The sequence below is a fragment of the Rhinatrema bivittatum genome, chromosome 5 (genome assembly GCF_901001135.1).
Source record: "Rhinatrema bivittatum chromosome 5, aRhiBiv1.1, whole genome shotgun sequence".
Classification (NCBI taxonomy): Eukaryota; Metazoa; Chordata; class Amphibia; order Gymnophiona; family Rhinatrematidae; genus Rhinatrema; species Rhinatrema bivittatum.
This window is the reverse complement of record NC_042619.1, coordinates 311,260,231-311,282,279: the sequence shown is the minus strand read 5'-3', so window position 1 is coordinate 311,282,279 and position 22,049 is coordinate 311,260,231. Positions and strand designations below refer to the sequence as shown.

Here is a 22,049-nt window from a genome sequence, read left to right as displayed (position 1 = left end):
GCAGTACCAACCAGCCCAGTTGCACTTCTTCAAATGGGTGAGACTTTGGATATAGTGGGAAGGAAAAAAGGGAAAGGTAACTGTATTGGATCAAAGAAAACACCAAAAGGTTCTTTCTTTTCTATATAGTGATACTTTGTGGAGACTAATATCCCAAGAACCCAAATATGCTTTTTGATGTCTTGTAGAAATGTATATAGTCATGTAGTACATACTTGTAAATATCACCAGCCCTGTTTGCAATCCCATCATTTTTTTCAGGTTTTCCTGGGGTAAAGGGAATGAAATCCCACTCACTAACACCTTGTGAGCATATAAGAAATTTACCCGAGGCTAATTCAAGAGAGCAGGAACCAGTGGTGAGTCTTGCCGCGCCCCCACTACCTCAGCCGGCCTATCAGGAGCTGACTGAGGACCTTTAAATCTGCTGCGACGCCGGCAACCCCCCTCTTTGCCGCCCTCCCTTCCCAGCAATAGGCCTCGCCTCACCTCGCCTCTCTCTCCGCCGGGGCTCACGCGGTCGGCGCAGCCCATTCGGGGCAAGAGCCCGCTCACCCCGAGGGTGAGCCGCGTGGAGCAGAGAAATCACTCAGCAAACGAAAAATAAATTAAAAAGACATTTACCCAAGGCTAATTCAAGAGAGCAGGAACCAGCAGTCTTGCCGCGCCCCCACTACCTCAGCAGGCCTATCAGGAGCCGACTGAGGACCTTTAAATCTGCTGCAACGCTGGTGGCGTCACGCGCCAGGCGTTGCGCACCCGAAGGAGCACAACCTAAGGGGCCTGCCCCTTAGTGCGCCCCTTTGTGAGCCCCCAAGACTGAAGCCTTCTCGCCCGCTACCACTCCCTTACAACAATTCCTCCGAACCTCCACCCAGCATTCTCCAGCCTCCATCTTTTCATTCTGCCTCACCCAGCCTCGGCCAGCAGTAATCCAGCAGTCCTCCAGTCAGCGCCGCACTCATCCAGCCAGCATTCTCCAGCATCTACCATCATCAACCCACTTCTAGCTTTCATCCAGCATTCTTCCAACACTCATCCAGCCGTGGCCAGCACCTACCAACACCCCCATTTCCCAGCATCTGCCAGACCGACTTATACTCAACTTTCTCAAGCAACCCTCAACATGCTCAACCCACGCTTCATCATAAGGACACGCTCCCAATACCCAACCTGCTCCTAATGTTCCACCACCAGCACCTCACCGCTCCAGCTCAGACTCCAATCAACCACATCAGACAAAACTCTTTCAACTCTCTCTAACAACTCCCTACACACAGCAATTCCCAACTCTCTCATCCAATCACCAACAATCATCTCTAAGACCAACTCAAAACAGGAGACTCAAAGACCACTATCTACAGCTCATACACACAACCCTCCTTTTCTGCACAATCCGTGAAGGCACTATGCAAACCTACCCCATCCCTATCATTCATCATCACCACACTCACCACTCAAGGCTTTTACAATGAGCCATACTAAGAGATCACTCATCCCAATCATGATTTCACCCCTCACCCAGCTATTAGGACTCACGATATTCACTCTAACCCTCTTCAACGCTCAGTCCCTTACAAAGAAAACCCACATTCTCAATGACTATCTGCTGGATTCCAAACCAGACGTCTGTGCCATCACAGAAACCTGGTTAAAAAGTTCCGACACTCCCCTGATAAACCAACTACTGATACACCTCTACGACTTTTTCTCAATCCCAAGACACAAAAAAAGAGGAGGCGGGCTGCTCCTAGCCACCAAAAGAGAACTCAATCTCAACCAGCAACCAGTCAAGACCTCCTCTAAAAAACTGGAACTAGGTCTGTTCAAGTCAAAACATATTCAAATTCTTCTAGTATACACTCCACCAGGATTACTCGACACCGATGCCTCCCCCCTCATAGAAACCATTGCCAAACACATCAACACAGACTCACCAGCTATGATATTGGGGGACTTCAATCTACATGTTGACGCCTCGCCGCTCTCTCCCAATTGTGAAACCTTCCTCACCACACTCAGGGCTATGGGCTTTGAACAAATTATCAATAAACCCACCCATAAAGCAGGACACACGCTCGACCTCATCTTCATAAACTCAAACCTATCATACAATAACATCCCAGACTGCACCCCCGTCCCCTGGTCTGACCATTCCCTGATATCAGCTACCCTCATGAATCAAGCAAACCCTTTGTGTTAGTCTTGTGAAACATATGTTTTATGTAGTGTCTGCCATGAGATACACCTTTTAAGCCTCAACCACACTCTACCATCCATTTCCGGAAACCAAGTGCCTCCAACACTCTTAGTGAATATCTATCCAAGGAACTCCCTAGCCTGGATATCTCCAACCCCAACTCAGCCCTTCTATCCTGGAGCAATATCACGGAGTCAATAGCCAATAAACTCTGCCCCAAACGACGAAAATCATCAATTGGACACAAAAAAGGAAACAACCCTGGTTCTCTCCAGAACTTAAACGGATGAAGCAAGACCTCAGACACAAGGAAGGCATATGGCGTAAGAAACCCAACATCACAGCACTATCCGATTATAAATGCACCCTCCATCTCTACAAGATCTCTCTTCTACAGACAAAAAAAGAATTTTATGCCAGCAGAATCCATGATATACAATATGATGCCAGGGCCCTGTTCTCCTATGTATCCCAACTCACAAAACCCTCTGCCCCAACTATCCCAGACGAACAGGCTCAATCCAAAGCTAATGAACTAGCACTCTTCTTTCATGATAAAATTACAAACACACTAGCACTTCTCCCCACCAACTCATTACCCCCTGCCCTAAACTCCAACACTACCCCTTACCCTGGAGCCACACTCGACTCCTTCGAGCCCACTAACCCTCTGGAGATCGAATCCACCCTCAAGAAATTGAAACCTTCCAGCCACCCGACGGACCACATTCCAACTAAACTTCTGCTCCTCATCCCGGGCACTATTCTCCAGATCACTGGCTAACATCATAAACTGCTCCCTAGCCCAAGGAATCTACCCGGATGAGCTAAAAACGGCATCCCTCAAACCCCTCTTGAAGAAACCCAACCTGGACACAAAAGAACTCTCCAATTTCAGACCTATATCCAACCTCCCTTTTCTAGCGAAACTCACAGAGAAAGTAGTGAACACACAACTCTCAGACTACCTTGAGGAAAATAAAAACCTATACCCTTCCCAGTATGGCTTCCGTAAATCATCTAGTACAGAAACCCTTCTCATCTCCCTATCAGACCACATCCTTCTGGGCCTAGACAAAGGGCTTTCTTACCTACTTGTCCTCCTAGACATCTCTGCAGCTTTCGACACCGTGAACCATGCCATCCTTCTAAACTGCCTCTCAGACATCGGGTTATCTGGACTAGCCCTCAGATGGTTCAACTCCTTCCTCAACAACAGAAGCTTCAAGGTTAGAATCAATAACAAAGAATCCCCAAGTTTCAAATCAACTCTAGGCATCCCCCAAGGCTCTTCTTTATCTCCTACCCTCTTCAATATCTACTTACTGCCCCTCTGTCAGCTGCTCACAAACCTAAATTTAATACACTACCTCTATGCAGATGACGTGCAGATCTTGAGCCCCATAAAAGAATCCCTCCCAAAAACGCTTACCTACTGGGAAAATTGCCTTAAGTCCATCAACCGCCTCCTCACCAGCCTGAACCTGGTTCTCAATGCAGCCAAGACAGAAATCCTTCTTATCTCCCCTGACCACTCGGCCAATACCGATCAAACATTCCCTAACTCACAGATCTCTCAAGCAAGAGACTTAGGAGTAATCCTAGATAATCATCTGAATTTAAAGAAATCAATCAACAATATCACTTAGGACTGTTTCTATAAGCTTCAAGTTCTGAAAACACTCAAACCCCTTCTTCACTTCCAGGACTACAGAACCGTCCTCCAGTCAATGCTTTTCTCTAAAATGGACTACTGTAACGCTTTACTCTTGGGGCTCCCCATCTCTGCCACCAAACCACTACAGATTCTCCAGAACACAGCAACCAGAATCTTAACCATCACCAACCGGCGAGCTCATATCACCCCCAATCTCCGAAACCTGCACTGGCTGCCAATAAAATACAGAATCCTACATAAAGCACTCACTATAATCCACAAAACCATCCACAATCAGCTCACCCTAGAGCTTCAGATCCCTTTCAAACTCTACTCATTTATTTATTTAGAACTTTTTATATACCGACAACCGTTTGCACATCGTATCGGTTTACAAGTAACTCAACTTTCCGGCAATGCCTTTACAGGGAACAATAACTATGTATACAAGAACTTGCAACTAATACAGAAAATGGGGTAACTATTTACAGGTATGATGGTAATTTACAGCAGCAATTTACAGTTTCCCAGGTACGGTGGCATATAAACAATAAACTGAGAATAGAGCTGGAAAGACAATGGGAAGTGATGGGAAGTATAAGGGAAAACAAAAGGGTGGAGAAGTGGGTTTCAGAGAGGGGTGTTAACAGGAAGGGGAGAGTAGGGTGGGGTAGGCAGCAAAACGAAGAGATTGCATAGTGGGGAAGTAGCTGGCAAAGTACGAGGTTCTATAAGACCCATCAGAGAAGCATATAAAGGAACCCTACTAGTCCCACCAACTAAATCCACCCGCCTAACTTCCACCAAAGAACGTGCATTCTCCACAGCGGGCCCAGTCATTTGGAACAAATTGCCGACTGATGTAAGACTGGAACCCTGCCTTCTTACCTTCCGAAGAAAACTTAAGACTTGGCTTTTCCTCCAAGCCTTCCCCTAATTTCTAAAATGTCAATCCAGACTCAGCCCAACTGACGGGACACACGCACTAGTCCCAGTATTCTTCATAAGTATTTAACCTCTAGTTAATTTTTGTCTTTCTACATCCTGGCTACTCTAGCCCCCAAGTTCAATCTCCTTGTTATATGTAACTTTGCTTTGTTCTTCTTGTTTGGTTATTTAGTTAGTCCCTAAGTTCCATGTAAACCAGTTTGATATGAATCCCTTCATGAAGATCGGTATAGAAAAATGTGAAATAAATAAATAAACAAACAAATAAATACATAAATAAATAGATAAATATAGGGAAAAATAACCCATGCTATAGTTACACAATGTTAGGTTCCATATTAGGAGCTACCACCCAAGAAAGAGATTTAGGCGTCATAGTGGATAACACATTAAAATCATCGGTTCAGTGTCCTGCGGCAGTCAAAAAAGCAAACAGAATGTTGGGAATTATCAGAAAGGGAATCCTACCTATAAGGGAGCTCTGATCGACGTGCCGTGCATGCACGGGCGAGAGAGCACGTCAGACAGAGCATGTCGGTCAGAGCTCAATGCGCAGTAGAGAGCGGCTCTGACTGACAACAACTAAAACTAATATGAATTTCAAGAGTCCCCACTTGAGGGAATCATTAGATAGCAAGTCCCCCTTGCCTGAAGACATCCCTGCAGGTAGCAAGCTGGGCTCCCAGAGGTCCTAAGGCTGACTTCTGGATTCGGCTTAAAAAACTGCAACTGCCTGGGTCCCTTCGTGGTGCTGGGGGGAGGAAGGTGGACCAACAACAACTGGGGCCCGTCCCTCCGCCACCAAGGAAGACGGGAGGGAGCTGGGACCCCCAGACCGTCACGCAAAAGTACAGCCGTGAGACACTTCGCGAGATCCCCCTCGGCCGCCGCTGCTGCTTCTGCCACCACCGCCGCCTCCGGCCCTTCGCAGTGATGGGGGGGGGAGGTTGGACCGACAACAGCCTGGGGAAGGGGGGAGGGAGTTGGGAAGGCCGGAGCACAGCACATCTCGCCCATTTTAACGGGCATTATGGATAGTGGTGAATAAAACAGAAAATGTCATAATGCCTCTGTATCGCTCCATGATGAGACTGCAACTTGAATACTGTGTACAATTCTGGTCGCCGAATCTCAAAAAAGATATAGTTGCGATGGAGAAGGTACAGAGAAGGGCAACGAAAATGATAAAGGGGATGGAACAGCTCTCCTATGAGGAAATACCACCCAAGAAAGATCTAGGCGACACAGTAGATACCACATTGAAATCGTCGGTTCAATGTGCTACAGCAGTCAAAAAAGCAAACAAAATGCTGGGAATTATTAGAAAGGGAATGATGAATAAAACGGAAAATGTCATAATGCCTCAGCCTAAGCCCATGCCACCGGGGAAGGGGGGGGGAGTTGGGACGGCCGGAGCACAGCATATCTCGCCCGTTTTAACGGGCATTATGGATAGTGGTGAATAAAACGGAAAATGTCATAATGCCTCTTATCACTCCATGGTGAGACCACACCTTGAATACTGTGTACAATTCTGGTCGCCGTATCTCAAAAAAGATATAGTTGCAATGGAGAAAGTACAGAGAAGGGCAACCAAAATGATAAGGGGAATGGAACACCTCCTCTATGAGGAAATACTAAAGAGGTTAGGACTTTTCAACTTGGAGAAGAGATGGCTGAGGGGGGATATGATAGAGGTGTTTAAAATCATGAGAGGTCTAGAGCGGGTTAATGTGAATCAGTTATTTACTCTTTCAGATAATAGAAAGATTAGGGGGCACTCCATGAAGTTAGCATGTGGCACATTTAAATCTAATCGGAGAAAGTTCTTTTTCACTCAACGCACAATTAAACTCTGGAATTTGTTGCCAGAGGATGTGGTTAGTGCAGTTAGTGTAGCTGTGTTTAAAAAAAGGATTGGATAAGTTCTTGGAGGAGAAATCCATTTCCTGCTATTAATTAAGTTGACTTAGAAAATAGCCACTGCTATTACTAGCAAAAGTAGCATAGAATAGACTTAGTTTTTGGGTACTTACCAGGTTCTTATGGCCTGGATTGGCCACTGTTGGAAACAGGATGTTGGGCTTGATGGACCCTTGGTCTGACCCAGTATGGCATGTTCTTATGTACCTTCTTCCTGAGGTGGAGGCATCATGCATCAAGCGCCTAAGGACTGATGGACCTCACCCAAGGGGAGTTCTAGCCAGGTTGTTCCTAGACCCAGGAATGCCCTTGCAAGGTAACTAAGCACAGGGGCATTACAGTGATAAAACATTATCAGTTCTATTCAATACAGAATCAAGCAGCTGCATTCAAGATAGGGAAATAAAAATCCTGCTCAGTGCAAATAAGATTCAAATACTCTTTGCAATGTATTATTTTGGAAATATATGCATATCATCTCTGGGATGGATGACAGTAAATTCTTCCAAAGGAAACAGAGAAGAAAAAATATTATTATCATTACCTATAGTTGCATTAACTGAGGCATAACGAGAGAAAATAACTTGCCAAGAGTTACCCAGAGAGAGAATACGCTAATTTTCCACTAGCTTGATGATGGAAATTTAACTCTAAAAATATAGTTATAAATCTACTAACTTGTTACTGAACTGTATTTGGATGTAAGTGGATTAACATAAAAAAACACATTACAAGAAAGATTAGAAATTAATACATAAAGATACAAAGATGTTTACAAATAAAATTAATTGTTGGCAGTAGGATTAAAATTTGGACAGAGATAAAATCTAGAGGAATGTCTTGGACTGATATCCCAATATTTTTGCTCACTGTTTCAACCATACATTTCATCCCAATCAACTTAATCAAGGAAAACAGCTGCAGAGAACTGGGTACTGACCATGTTTCATCAAAGTGTCCAAGCTGATATCCCACAATGCCTTGAAACAGTCCATTGAGATGTCAGAGGCCAAAGACATCAACTATGAAAGACAAGTATAAATAAAACATTAGCAGAGAAGCTTTAGAGAGAGCAATAAATTTATCCCATTCTAACAGAAAGATAAACTGTAGCAAATATATCCATTTCTTTCTCTTATCTTGCCACAAGAAAAAAGGCCCTCTGGGAATAAACATCACTTTAACAACGTCAAAATACTGAATTTTCTGTAGATGTTTATGATTCCTGATAATAGCTGCTCAGTTAACTTGTCAAAATGTATTTTTCAGTAAGCCACTCCAGATATCACTCTTTGCTACCTAACAGAATCCCAAAGGCTGAATGAGGAAGGTAAAATTATGTTTCTTACCTGCTAATTTATTTCTTAGAGACCTACCAAACCAGTCTAGACCCAGGGGTTTTATTTCCCAACTAGCAGATGGAAACAGAGAATGAAAGCTTTGATAGAAACAGCCTTACAAGTAACTGTGCCAATTGCTGCCTTTTAGTATTACCTTCCCAAAACAACCCCACTCCATAAGCAGGGTTAAACTACAACACCTTGGTAAACCTTTTAGACAGTTGAATGCCCATACTGAAAGAATTCTAAAACTCAGACGGTATTCTAAGCAATAGACATTAATGGAATAAATACACAGATGAGCAGGACAAAAGGTGAAATTCTGGACTAGTCTGGTAGGACTCCAGAAAAGAAAATTAGGAAATAAGAAACCTAATTATCCTTACCAGACAGGTCCAGATGCATGGGATGTACCCAAGTCGCCCCTAACCTGGGAGGGACCCTGAAAATACTGCTCTCAACATGCATACCCCAAATGATGTGGCATCCCAAACCTGCACATTCAGGTGATAATGCCTGGAAAAGGAATTCAAGGAGGACCAAGTGGCTGCCCTATAAATTTCTTGTAACAAAAACTGACACTCTGTCCATGACATTGCCTAGGAGGATACAGTGAAGTAAGCCCAAAGATCCTTCAGCACCACCAGACCTCTGCAAATGAATGCAAACAACCAAAAGGACTGATACCAAACAATTGGGCATCTAAGCATTCAAAGATCGACCCTGCCTATACCTCCTCGAATCCTGAAACTTATTGCGGGCTGGAAGAGAATGAGAGGAACTTTTAGGCCTATCCTCCAGAACACTTGGTAGTGTGGAATAGCCCCAGACCTTGACCATCCTCTCTAGATCTTCTACAAACAACTGCTACCCTTAAAAAGCAGCTTAGTCAAATTGGTCTTAGAAAAGGAATCCACTGACCAATTTCGTGGCCAAAGAAGTCTCCTTGCTGCTTCTATGGACACCAATCCCCTGGCAGTCATCCATACTAAACCAAGGAAAAAAGCATCTACTAGATTTGCAGACCTAGCTCCAACTGAAGGGATTCATCCACCAAAATCCTCTTCAGATGTGCTGTGCAAGACATAACCCAACCCTTGCAACTAAACTGCTGCAAGCTGCCATTTGCACAGCCAAGCTGACAGCCTCATAGGCTTGCTTCTACACTGACTATCGTCTAATCTTGAGCATCCTTCAGAGCCACACCTCCTTCTATCAAAACAGTAGTCCACTTGGTCACTGACATACCAGCAAATCTACCTTTGGAAAGCTCAGCTTGTATTTCTCCTGAAACACCAAAGAAAACAGTTTGGCCAATGCTCAACCACCTCTAAAATTTACTTAAGAACCTAAGAAATTGCCATGCTGGGTCAGACCAAGGGACCATCAAGCCCAGCATCCTGTTTCCAACAGAGGCCAAACCAGGCCACAAGAACCTGGCAAGTAACCAAACACTAAGAAGATCCCATGCTATTGCTACGAGTAATAGCAGTGGGAATTCTCTAAGTAAACTTGATTAATAGCCGTTAATGGACTTCTCCTGCAAGAACTTATCCAAACCTTTTATGAACCCAGCTACACTAACTGCACTAACCACATCCTCTGGCAACAAATTCCAGAGCTTTATTGTGTGTTGAGTGAAAAAGAATTTTCTCCGATTAGTCTTAAATGTGCTACTTGCTACCTTCATGGAATGCCCCCAGTCCTTCTATTATTCGAAAGTGTAAATAACCGAGTCACATCTACTCGTTCAAGACCTCTCATGATCTTAAAGACCTCTATCATATACCCCCTCAGCCGTCTCTTCTCCAAGCTGAACAGCCCTAACCTCTTCAGCCTTTCCTCATAAGGGAGCTGTTCCATCCCCTTTATCATTTTGGTTGCCCTTCTCTGTACCTTCTCCATCGAGGCTATATCTTTTTTGAGATGTGGCGACCAGAACTGTACACAGTATTCAAGGTGTGGTCTCACCATGGAGCGATATAGAGGCATTATGACATTTTTACGTTTTATTCACCATTCCCTTCCTAATAATTCCTAACATTCTGTTTGCTTTTTTGACTGCTGCAGCACACTCAGCCGACGATTTTAAAGTATTATCCACTATGATGCCTAGATCTTTTTCCTGGGTGGTAGCTCCTAATATGGAACCTAAAATCATGTAACTACAGCAAGGGTTATTTTTCCCTATATGCAACACCTTGCATTTGTCCACATTAAATTTCATCTGCCATTTGGATGCCCAATCTTCCAGTCTTGCAAGGTCCTCCTGTAATGTATCAAAGTCTGCTTGTGATTTAACTACTCTGAATAATTCTGTATCATCCGCAAATTTGATAACGTCACTCATCGTATTCCTTTCCAGATCATTTATATATATATTGAAAAGCACCGGTCCAAGTACAGATCCCTGAGCACTCCACTGTTTACCCTTTTCCACTGAGAAAATTGACCATTTAGTCCTACTCTCTGTTCCTGTCTTTTAACCAGTTTGTAATCCACGAAAGGACTCGCCTCCTATCCCATGACTTTTTAGTTTTCGTAGAAGCCTCTCATGAGGGACTTTGTCAAACGCCTTCTGAAAATCCAAATACACTACATCTACTGGTTCACCTTTATCCACAAGTTTATTAACCCCTTCAAAAAAAAAGAAGGAGATTTGTTAGGCAAGACTTCCCTTGGGTAAATCTGTGTTGACTGTGTTTCATTAAATCATGTCTTTCTATATGCTCTACGATTTTGATCTTGAGAATAGTTTCCACTATTTTTACTAGCACTGAAGTTAGGCTCACTGGTCTATAGTTACCCGGATCCCCCCTGGAGCCTTTTTTAAATATTGGGGTTACATTGGCCACCCTCCAGTCTTCAGGTACAATGGATGATTTTAATGATAGGTTACAAATTTTAACTAATAGATCAGAAATTTCATTTTTGAGTTCCTTTAGTACCCTAGGATGCATACCATCCGGTCCAGGTGATTTGCTACTCTTTGGTTTGTTAATCTGGCCTACTACATCTTCCAGGTTCACAGTGATTTCGTTCAGTTCGTCCGACTCATCACCCCTGAAAACCATCTCCAGAAATGGTATCTCCCCAACATCCTCATTAGTAAACACGGAAGCAAATAATTCATTTAGTGTTTCTGCAATGGCCTTATCTTCCCTAAGAGCCCCTTTAACCCCTTGGTCATCTAATGGTCCAACCAACTCCCTCACAGGTTTCTTGCTTTGGATATATTTTTAAAAGTTTTTATTATGGGTTTTTACCTCTATGGCCAACTTCATGAGATACCCATTCTTCACTACTTTATACAGACAAAAGGATTTGAAAGACTTTCTTATAGTGACCATAATGGGATCTTCCACTCAGTTAGGAGCCTCCTCTTTCTTCTCCTCTGACATATTCAGTATATTCAAAGACTGAGTAATCAAAGATGCTAGCTCTTCCTTATGGAAGAGAAGCATTGTAGAACAACCATTCTCCATTTAGATCAAAAGCAAAATTGCTTACCTGGGACAGCAGAACGTTTCTAGAAACTTTGACTGGCACACTGAGCATGCCACTATCCACGCGTCCATGCAGGATCCCCCTTCAGTCACGTAACATAGAATTATGAAAAAATAAAATACAAACATGGAAGAAACCCAACTCTGCAGGGGAGGGGGCAGATGGGTGGGTGGGTTCCATGAGGACTAACATCCTGCTGTCCTATGAGAAAGCAAATGTTGCTTACCTGATGTAACAGGTGTTCTCACAGGACAGCAGGATGTTAGTCCTCACAAATGGGTGACATCGAGGATGGAGCCCACCACGGAAAACTTCTGTCAAAGTTTAAACAGAACTTTGACTGGCCCCTACTGGGCATGCCCAGCAAGGCACTGACCCTGCAGCCAGCAGGGGTCTCCCTTCAGTCTGATTTTCAAAGCTACAGGCAGTGCCTAGAAAGTAAAAATAAAATGAACCCAACACCGCGGGGAGGCGGGCGGGTTTCGTGAGGACTAACATCCTGCTGTCCTGTGAGAACACCTGTTACATCAGGTAAGCAACATTTGCTTTCTCACAGGACAAGCAGGATGGTTGTCCTCACAAATGGGTGAGTACCGAGCTGAGGATGTCCCGACTTGCACCAAATGTACCCAACGGTGTGCAGCAGGCACAATAAGTGAGGAGAAATTTGGGAAAGGGCATCCGCACCCAACCGGGTAGGTGGAAGGGTGTTGGTACATCAGGTTGGAAAAAGGTTACGCAAGACAGACTGGCCGAAGATGGAGTCCTGTCTTCCAGCCTTGTCCAAACAATAATGGGCTGCAAAGGTATGGAGAGAACTCCAGGTTGCAGCTTTGCAGATGTCAGGAAGCGGGCACCGATCGAAGGTGTGCCACTGACGTCGCCATGGCCCTCACAGAGTGTGCTTTAACACGGTCTTGAAAAGGAATGCCAGCTTGCTCATAGCAAAAAGAAATGCAGTCCGCCAACCAGGAAGAAAGAGCCTGCTTACCCACAGGTTGTCCCAACTTATTAGGATGGAAAGAGACGAATAATTGAGTGCTCTTCCTGTGGGAAACTGTACGGTCTAGGTAAAAAGCTAGAGCTCGTTTACAGTCTAGGGTATGCAGGGTCTGCTCTCCAGAGTTGGAGTGGGGCCTGGGAAAAAAGATAGGTAGTATGATGGATTGATTGATATGAAACTCAGAAACTACCTTAGGTAAAAATTTAGGGTGAGTGCGGAGTACCGCCCGGTCCTGCAGGAGCTTAGTGTAAGGCGGATAGGTAACTAGGGCCTGTAATTCACTAACCCTGCGAGCTGAAGTAATAGCCAAAAGGAATAACACTTTCCAAGTGAGATATTTAAAGTCACAGGAGTGCAGAGGTTCGAAAGGAGGTTTCATAAGACGACCAAGAACCAGGTTAAGGTCCCAGGATGGGGCTGGAGGACCAAGGGCGGCTTTAGATGGAGCAAGCCCTTAAGAAAGCGTGTTACTAGGGGTTGTACTGAAATAGGATTACCCCCAATACCCTTATGGAAGGCGGCTACCGCACTGACATGCATTCTGATAGAAGAGGTTTTAAGACCTGATTCAGAGAGATGCCATAAATAGTCCAAGAATTTGGAGATTGGACAGGAAAGGGGATCAAGGGACTGAGAAGTGCACCATGATGTGTACCTTTTCCATTTGTATGAGTAAGACTGTCTTGTGGAAGGCTTTCGTGAAGCTATCAGGGCCCGAGAAACGGAATCTGAAAGGTTGAAAGGCTGAAGGACTAACCTTTCAACATCCATGCCGTCAGGGACAAGGCTTGAAGGTTGGGATGGAGGAGGCATCCGTCGTTTTGAGTGAGCAGATGCGGGTCCTTTCCCAGAGGAATGTGCCTGCGGATGGAGAGATCCTGGAGTATTGGAAACCATACTTGGCGTGGCCAGTAAGGTGCTATCAGGATCATGGTTCCTCTGTCCTGGCGTAGCTTCACGAGAGTCTTTGACACAAGAGGGAGTGGAGGGAATGCATAGAGCAGACCGGTTGTCCACTTGAGGGAGAATGCATCCCTCGGCCGAGAGTGCTAGCTCCGAATGAGAGAGCAGTAATCGTCCACTTTGTGGTTCTGAGGGGACGCAAAGAGGTCTATGCGGGGAGAACCCCACTTGTGAAACAGAGAGGTCGCTACCAGAGGATCGAGTGACCACTCGTGTGGTTGGAAGACACGGCTCAGCTGGTCTGCCAATACATTGTCTACTCCCGGCAGGTAAGTGGCCCTGAGGTACATGGAGTGGGAGAGGGCTTCCGCCCAGATGTGCGCAGCTTCCTGACACAGAAGGAAGGAGCCTGTGCCTCCCTGCTTGTTTATGTACCACATGGCCACTTGGTTGTCCGTCTGGATTAAGATTATCTGATGAAAGAGATGATCTTTGAAAGTGCGGAGCGCATAGCGGATTGCTCGAAGTTCCAGGAAATTGATCTGGTGTTCGGCTTCCTCTTTGGACCATAACCCTTGGGTTTGAAAGTCGTCCACATGGGCTCCCCAACCGATGTGAGAAGCGTCGGTGGTTAGGATTACGTGCAGATCCGGTGGAAGAAAGGGTAAGCCCTGAAGGAGGTTGACCTGAGTCGTCCACCAGGTTAAGGATAGGCGCAGCGCTTGTGTGACTGTGACTATGGAGGACAGAGGCTGAAAAGCTTGAATCCATTGGTGTCGTAGAGTCCATTGTGTTACTCTCATGGCTAGTCGGGTCATGGGAGTGACTTGAACCGAGGATGCCATGTGCCCTAGGAGAATGAGGAACTGGCGAGCCGTGGCAGTGTTCTGAGACTGGAGCTGGCGAGCCAGGGACATTAGGGTGTGGACCCTCTGAAGAGGAAGGTAAGCCTTTGCCTGTAAGGTGTCCAAGTCTGCCCCAATGAAGGATAAGGTTTGAGACGGGACTAAGCAAGATTTCTCGTAATTGACGAGAAACCCTAAGGAAAGGAGTGTTTGAATAGTCAATTTTAGGGAGGATTGAGCTATCTGTTGGGTGGAGGCCCTGATTAGCCAATCGTCCAGGTATGGGTAGACGTGGACACCTTCCTTCCTTAGGAATGCTGCTACCACCACGAGACATTTGGTAAAGACTCGTGGGGCAGAAGCTAGACCGAAAGGGAGGACACGGTATTGATAATGGTCGTGGCCTACTAGAAACCGCAGATATTTGCGATGGGATTGTGTGATCGCAATGTGGGTATAAGCGTCCTTGAGGTCGAGAGAGCACAGCCAATCCCCTCTTTGTAGCAGAGGGAGCAGCGCGCCTAGGGTTACCATTTTGAACTTCTCTTTTTGAAGGTATTTGTTGAGGGCTTGAAGGTCCAAAATGGGACGTAGTCCCCCTGATTTCTTTGGTATTAGGAAGTATCTGGAATAGAATCCCTTGCCTCGTTGAGAGGGAGGAATGGGTTCTATAGCATTTGATTGCAGAAGAAGGGATACTTCCTGTTGTAATTGAGCCAAATGGGTGGATAGACTCCACGCTTGAAGAGGCGGGGAGTCTGCCGGAAGAGTTATGAAGTTGAGGTGGTAACCCTGTGCGATAATTGTTAGCACCCACTGATCTGAGGTGATCTGCAACCAAGGTTGTAGAAAATGGTACAGTCGACCTCCTACAGGGATGTCCGGAAGAGGGGTTTGGCATGTGTTCCCTACAGGGGAGTCAAAGGCCAGCCGCAGGCCCAGGAGGAGGGGCTACAGTAGGCCTTTGCTTCCTAGGCTGACGCGGCTGAGGCCTAGTAGAGGATCGAGCTGGACGAGGCCTGGCCGATGGAGGGTAATAACGGCGTGGTCGAAAGAATGACTTCTTAGAGTCTTTCTTTTGCGGTTGCTTGGAGGTCAGCTCAGGTGGGACAGATGAGAGTTGTTTCAACGTCTCATGGTGGTCTTTTAACTCCGCCACAATCTGCTGAATTTGCTCTCCAAACAAATTATCGCCTAAGCAGGGTAAATCAGCAAGACGATCTTGAACCTCTGGGCGAAGGTTGGATGATTTAACCAAGCCCAACGTCTGGCTGAGATGGCTGTGGCTGAAACTTTTGTGGTAGCATCGAATATGTCGTAGGCAGTCCTAATCTCGTGCTTCCCTGCCTCAAATCCCTTGTGAAGAAGGGCTTGAAGCTGCGGTTGGTATTGGTCTGGCAACGTGTCAGCATAGTCTTGCATCTGCTTAAGGATGGCTCTGTTGTACTGAGTCATGTAAGTTGATATGAAGCTATGCGTGAAATCAACATAGCTCCATGATAGACTTTCCGTCCAACACTATCTAGGAACTTGTTGTCCCTGGTAGGTGGGGTAGAAGAGTGTGGCTTAAGACGCTTGGCCTTCTTCTGCGCGGACTCAACCACAACAGAGCGATGATCCAGTTGAGGTTTTTGGAAACCTGGTGCTGACTGGACAAGGTAGGTGGAGTCAGCTTTTTTGTTAACTGGTGACACTGATGAAGGAGATTCCCAGTTTTTCTTGAGCAGATCCAAAAACACCTGGTGTATAGGGATGGAAGCGATGATTTTTGGAGCATCCAGAAATTGAAGGAGTTCCATCATCTGGTGTCTGTCATCAGCTTCAGATTGTAGTTGAAAAGGTACAACTTCTGACATCTCTTTCACAAAATTAATGAAAGATAGATCCTCAGGAGGAGATCTTTTTCTACTCTCTGTAGGAGATGGTGGCGAAGGCAAATCTGTGTCAGAAGATGTATCATCATCATCACCCCAGGTATCGTAGGGATCAAGTGGGGCTTGTAGCCTTGATGGACCTGGCTGAGGCTCTGAAGGCATCGATGGAAACCGAGGTGGAATCGGTGCCGTAGGTGGAACCAGAAATGGCATTGATGGCTTCGGTGCTGCCGATGGAATCGGTGCCTGGCGTGGAATGGATGGAACCGAAGGATATATCGGTGGAGATATACCAGAAGGCACCGATGGAACCACCCCGGAAGGGGGAATCCGGAACGGTGTTTCTCCTGCCGATGAAAAACCAGTCGGAGACGGTGGTGTTGTCAATGGTACTGGAATCACCGATGGAAGGGCCGTCATGAGCGCCTCCATGCGGCTCAGTAGCGGTGCTAGCGCTTGTATCAACGGCTCGGTGGTCGGTTCCCTCCTCGGTGGCGAAGCCGGTGCCGGTGTCGGTGTCGGGGGCGGCACTGGAACCGGTGCCGGAGACGGTGCCGATGAAGGTTGCAATTTCTTCATCGCTTTCTCGATGGCCTCCTGGACCAGCCGGTCCAGTTCTGCCCGGAGACCAGGGGTAACCATACCCGGCTCGACGGGAGAGGGAGGCTGAGGCAGGGCCGGAGGGACCACCGTAACCGGTGGGATCACGGCCCCCGCACCCCGGGAGGGTGAGGGTTTCCTGGATGCCGGCGAACGAGACGTGGAGGGTGTCCGGTCTGTTCGCGGCTTCTTTGTCGGTGGCTCGGCTTGAGCAGAGGTCGATGGCTGTGGATCCTCGACAGGCCGAGACTTGTGCCGTCGATGGCGGTGCTTTTCCTTCCGATCCCCTCGCCCATCCGGGGAAGGGACGGGAGTCGACGGCCGAGAAGCGATCGATGGCGGACGGTCACCGGAGGGTTGACGATGATGGTACAACTTCGACGGTGCCGGTTCCGATGACGTCGATGCTATCGATGGCGTTGGGGTAGGTGCATGGAAGAGGAGCCCCATCTTCTCCATCCTGGCTTTGCGACCCTTGGGTGTCATTAAGGCACATTTGGTGCAAGTCAGGACATCATGCTCACTACCCAAACACATTACACAAACCCTGTGGGGGTCTGTGATGGACATAGTCCGGGTACAATCCGGACAACGGCGGAACCCCGTTGCCATGGCCTGAAGCCAAAATTTAGGCTGGGGATCGGTAAGTGCCAACAGGCCTCAAGGGCCAAAATCGACGGTAGTCGATGGAAAAAGGCAAAAAACTTACCGGGTTCCGTAAGATGACTAAAAATTTGTCGAAGGGAGACCCCTGAGGGGCAAATTTTCTTAGGAAATTAACTTCCAAATTCCTGTCAGGAACGTGGTTAGAGAGCTCCTTTCACCGCGTGGCAACTGCTGCGCGGAAAAAAGAAGACTGAAGGGAGACCCCTGCTGGCTGCAGGGTCAGTGCCTTGCTGGGCATGCCCAGTAGGGGCCAGTCAAAGTTCTGTTTAAACTTTGACAGAAGTTTTCCGTGGTGGGCTCCATCCTCGATGTCACCCATTTGTGAGGACAACCATCCTGCTTGTCCTGTGAGAACACCTGATACAGGTCAATTTTCTCAATGGAAAAGGGTAAACAGTGGAGTGCCTCAGGGATCTGGACTTGGACCGGTACATTTCAATATACCGTATTTTCCGACGTATAAGATGACTTTTTAACCCATGAAAATCTTCTTAAAAGTCGGGGGTCGTCTTATACGCCGGGTATCGTCTTATAGGGCAGCGCTTCTCACCGGTGTGTCGCGTGCTACCGGTCTCTCCCGCTGCTCGTCCTTCCCTGCTGCTGTTGCCGCTGGGCTATCAGCACGTTCAAGCCCAGTGGGAACGGCAGCGGTGCAAAAAAAAAAAAAAAAAAAAAAGCTGTGGCATCCGCGGCTGGCCTTTTCTTCTTCCCGCCCCCCCCCCGACCCGGAACAGGAAGTGATACGCGGTGCGCGGGAAGGAGAAAGAGCCATGCCGCATGAAAAAATAGCAGCGGCGACAGCAGCATCGTCCCTCGAACAATCGAAGCAGCTGATAATAGGGAAAGGAGACAGCAGCATGAGCCTCCCGCGGCCGATGGGATTCTTCTTTCTTGGCCTGCGGGGGCTGGAGGAGGCTGCTGCAGCTACTATTTGTGCTTGGGGGGGGCGGGAGAGGGGAGAGGAAGTGAGCGAGCGAGAGAGAGAGAGAGAGAATCAGCCAGCCAGCCTGTGTGTAAGTGACAGAATGCATTTGATTGAGAGCATGTGTGTGATTGAGAGAAACTGGTCAGAGAGCTCATGTGTGTGTATATGTGAGAGACAATGAAAGTGACTGCTCAGAGAGATGACTGATGTGTATGTGAGTGTGAGAGAGAAAAAGCATGGAAGTGAGAAATCTGGTATGTGAGAAAGCATGGGAGTAAGAAGCCTGATTATGTGAGAGAGAGCATGGGAGTGGGAGGGCTGTGTGTGTGTGCGTGCATGAGAGAGAGACTGGTTGATAAGGTGATGGTGTGTGTGAGAGAAAGAGACTGGTGTGTGTGAATGTGAGAGAAAGAATGTGATTCAGGGAATTAAATTCAGATTCTCACGTGGAGAGTGAGCATGGAAATGAGAGAGAGACTGGTGTGTGTGTGTGTGAGACAGAGAAAGTGATTATGAGAGTGAGAAGCCCGTATATGTAGGGTAAGCAGAACACGGGAGTGGGAAGCCCGTGTGTGTGTATGGCATGAGAGAAACTGTTCAGGAAGGTGACTGGTGTGTGTGTCAAAGACTGGGAGATGATTGGTGTGTGAGAGACAGAAACTGGTCATGGCAGCATGACTGGTATGGTGTGTGTGTGTGTGTGTGAGAGACATGGGCCCTAAGGAAGAGGACCATGAGTATAGAGCTTAGCCACTACTGCTGCTTCTGGTGTGTGCTACAGCCTGCATGGAAGAGGAGTAGGAGTGCTGCTGGAGTGGTTAAGTAAAGGTGGCTTTTTAAGTTTATTTTTCTTGATTGACTGCCATTTTAATTATTTAATATTATGTGATGTGTCTGCTTTTTTTAAATATTTTATTGGTGTTTGGAGAATGTTTAATAGTTTTTATGAGTTTTTTAATTGTTGGATGTTATTCTGTTCATAGCTGTTTTGAAACATTTATTCTGCTTATTAGTATAGTTTTACAATTATTTCTGTGTGGGGATCTATAGCTGCTTGCTAGTTCTGTTTTCCTAATAAGAGGTGTATTGGTTTTTAGGGCCTGATATACGGTATTTGTAGTGTTGCCTTTTCATAGATAGGGTTGCTCCTGTTTGAGTGTAAAAATTATTTTTTTTTCTTAAAAATATGTATAAAAAAGGGGGGGGTCGTCTTATACGCCGGAAAATACGGTATATATATATAAATGATCTGGAAAGGAATACGACGAGTGAGGTTATCAAATTTGCGGATGATACAAAATTATTCAGAGTAGTTAAATCACAAGCGGATTGTGATACATTACAGGAGGACCTTGCAAGACTGGAAGATTGGGCATCCAAATGACAGATGAAATTTAATGTGGACAAGTGCAAGGTGTTGCAATTAGGGAAAAATAACCCTTGCTGTAGTTACACGATGTTAAGTTCCATATTAGGAGCTACCACCCAGGAAAAAGATCTAGGCATCACAGTGGATAATACTTTAAAATCATCGGCTCAGTGTGCTGCAGCAGTCAAAAAAGCAAACAGAATGTTAGGAATTATTAGGAAAGGAATGTTTAATAAAACGGAAAATGTCATAATGCCTCTATATCGCTCCATGCTGAGACCGCACCTTGAATACCGTGTACAATTCTGGTCGCCGCATCTCAAAAAAAAATATAGTTGCGATGGAGAAGGTTCAGAGATGGGCAACCAAAATGATAAGGGGGATGGAACAGCTCCACTATGAAGAAAGGCTGAAGAGGTTAGGGCTGTTCAGCTTGGAGAAGAGATGGCTGAGAGGGGATATGCTAAAGGTCTTTAAGATCATGAGAGGTGTTGAACGAGTAGATGTGAATCGGTTATTTACACTTTCGAATAACAGAAGGACTAGGGGCCATTCCATGAAGTTAGCAAGTAGCACATTTAAGACTAATCGGAGAAAATTCATTTTCACTCAACGCACAATAAAGCTCTGGAATTTGTAGCCAGAGGATGTGGTTAGTGCAGTTAGTGTAGCTGGGTTCAAAAAAGGTTTGGATAAGTTCTTGGAGGAGAAGTCCATTAACGGCTATTAATCAAATTTACATAGCGAATAGCCACTGCTATTAATTGCATCAGTAACATGGGATCTTCTTAAAGCACACCTCATGTTTGCCACATTCCAAGCCCTGCTGGATGACCGCCGCAAAAGCATCCTGCTGTTGTTGGGGCAGCTGCTCAGACAATTTTTGGACCTGCTTCCAGAGGTTCCCAGATTATTGTGTCATGTACACCTGATAGGAAGCAATACAGACAATCAGCATGATGCCTTAAAACCCCTTCCTACCCAGCGCCCTGTGCTCCTGACCTGGAGGGGCAAATGCAGGAATGCTTGGCCTTTTTGAGGGCAGACTCTACCATGCCAGACTGATGTGGGAGCTGAAGCCTTCAAATAAACAGCATCAGACTTCTGATTCACTGGAGGCACGCAGATGGGATGCTCCCAAATTCTAAGGAGCAACTCCTTGAAAATCTCATGTACAGAAACAGTCACCACCTCTTTCTACGCATCGACAAACTGGAAGACCTCCAGCATCTCAATCCTGGCAGCCTCTTCCATCAGAAGCTGAAACGGAATGATTTCTGCCATGGACCGGACGAACCCTGCAAAGGTCAGGTCCTCAGGCGGAGACTGGCACCACTCCTACGGAGGAGAAGAGTCAAAGGGAAGATCCCCCGAGTCATCAGATGAAGACTCAGAGGATTCATCCCCTCATGGGTCATACGGGGTGTCTTCTTCACTTACCGGAATATTCATCAAGCTACAATGTGGCCTTATCGTGTGCAGTACTAGTCAAATTAAGGGAAGAAGAGGAGTGTGCGCAGGGTTTGGGCAGAGTTATGTCTCAGCAGTGCTGCAGGCGATAATATTTTTCACATTATCGCTGGCAGCACCGCGGAAAATAACTACATCTTTTCCTGTGGCGCTATGGGGGTGATAGTGTGCGGTACTGCCACACCGTGGCGGTTGAAACTGCACCGTCGCAATGCGGCTTGCTGAACATTATCACCACTCCCACCCCTTTTTTGTTCGCAGGCTTTCATTCTGCTATAAATATAAATAGAGCAGAATGATGAATCTAAGCCTAAGATCGCCCGGAAACACTATTGGAGGACCCCTCCCCTGGACGCTCGGCTTGGGCACCAGGAACACCGAGGGCATCGAGGGCCCCAAAGGAACTAGCATTGGACCTGGCAATGTCGGCCGAGGGACTAAGAGTCTCAGCGGCACCATGGGCAATGAATGCCTTTCCTCCTTGGGGGAACCCACCACAGGGATAGCACTGGGAGAAGCAGGCAATGGAGGCCACAGGGGCACTGAAGGCACCCTGAGCACCAGCAGCGGCTGTATGGGGAAAATGCAGAGGAGAACATCGAGGTGCTCCAACATCGAAGGCGCGGGCTCTGGCACTGGTGGGGCTGGAGGCTCGATGCGCTGCAGGGCTCAGACAACCGCCAGTTACACCCTGTACTCCAGCTCCTCCTGGAATGCCATTAAAGACAGAATGGACGTAGGAGGGGGCATAACCTGACTGCCCTTGGAGCCCCAAGAGAGATCGGTACTCAGCACCAGAATCGATGGGAACACCTAGGA

At 46.6% G+C, this 22,049-nt stretch overlaps 1 protein-coding gene across 2 annotated transcripts in view; it reads right to left on the bottom strand.

Moving 5' to 3' along the window:
* The window catches only part of FAM178B (family with sequence similarity 178 member B), an 819,452-nt gene that overhangs the window by 469,527 nt on the left and 327,876 nt on the right, over positions 1-22,049 (bottom strand). For both annotated transcript variants that reach the window (XM_029604316.1, XM_029604317.1), the window contains one exon: positions 7,669-7,750. In XM_029604316.1, the coding sequence (XP_029460176.1) occupies positions 7,669-7,750 (82 nt within the window). The remainder of the gene's footprint in view (positions 1-7,668; positions 7,751-22,049) is intronic.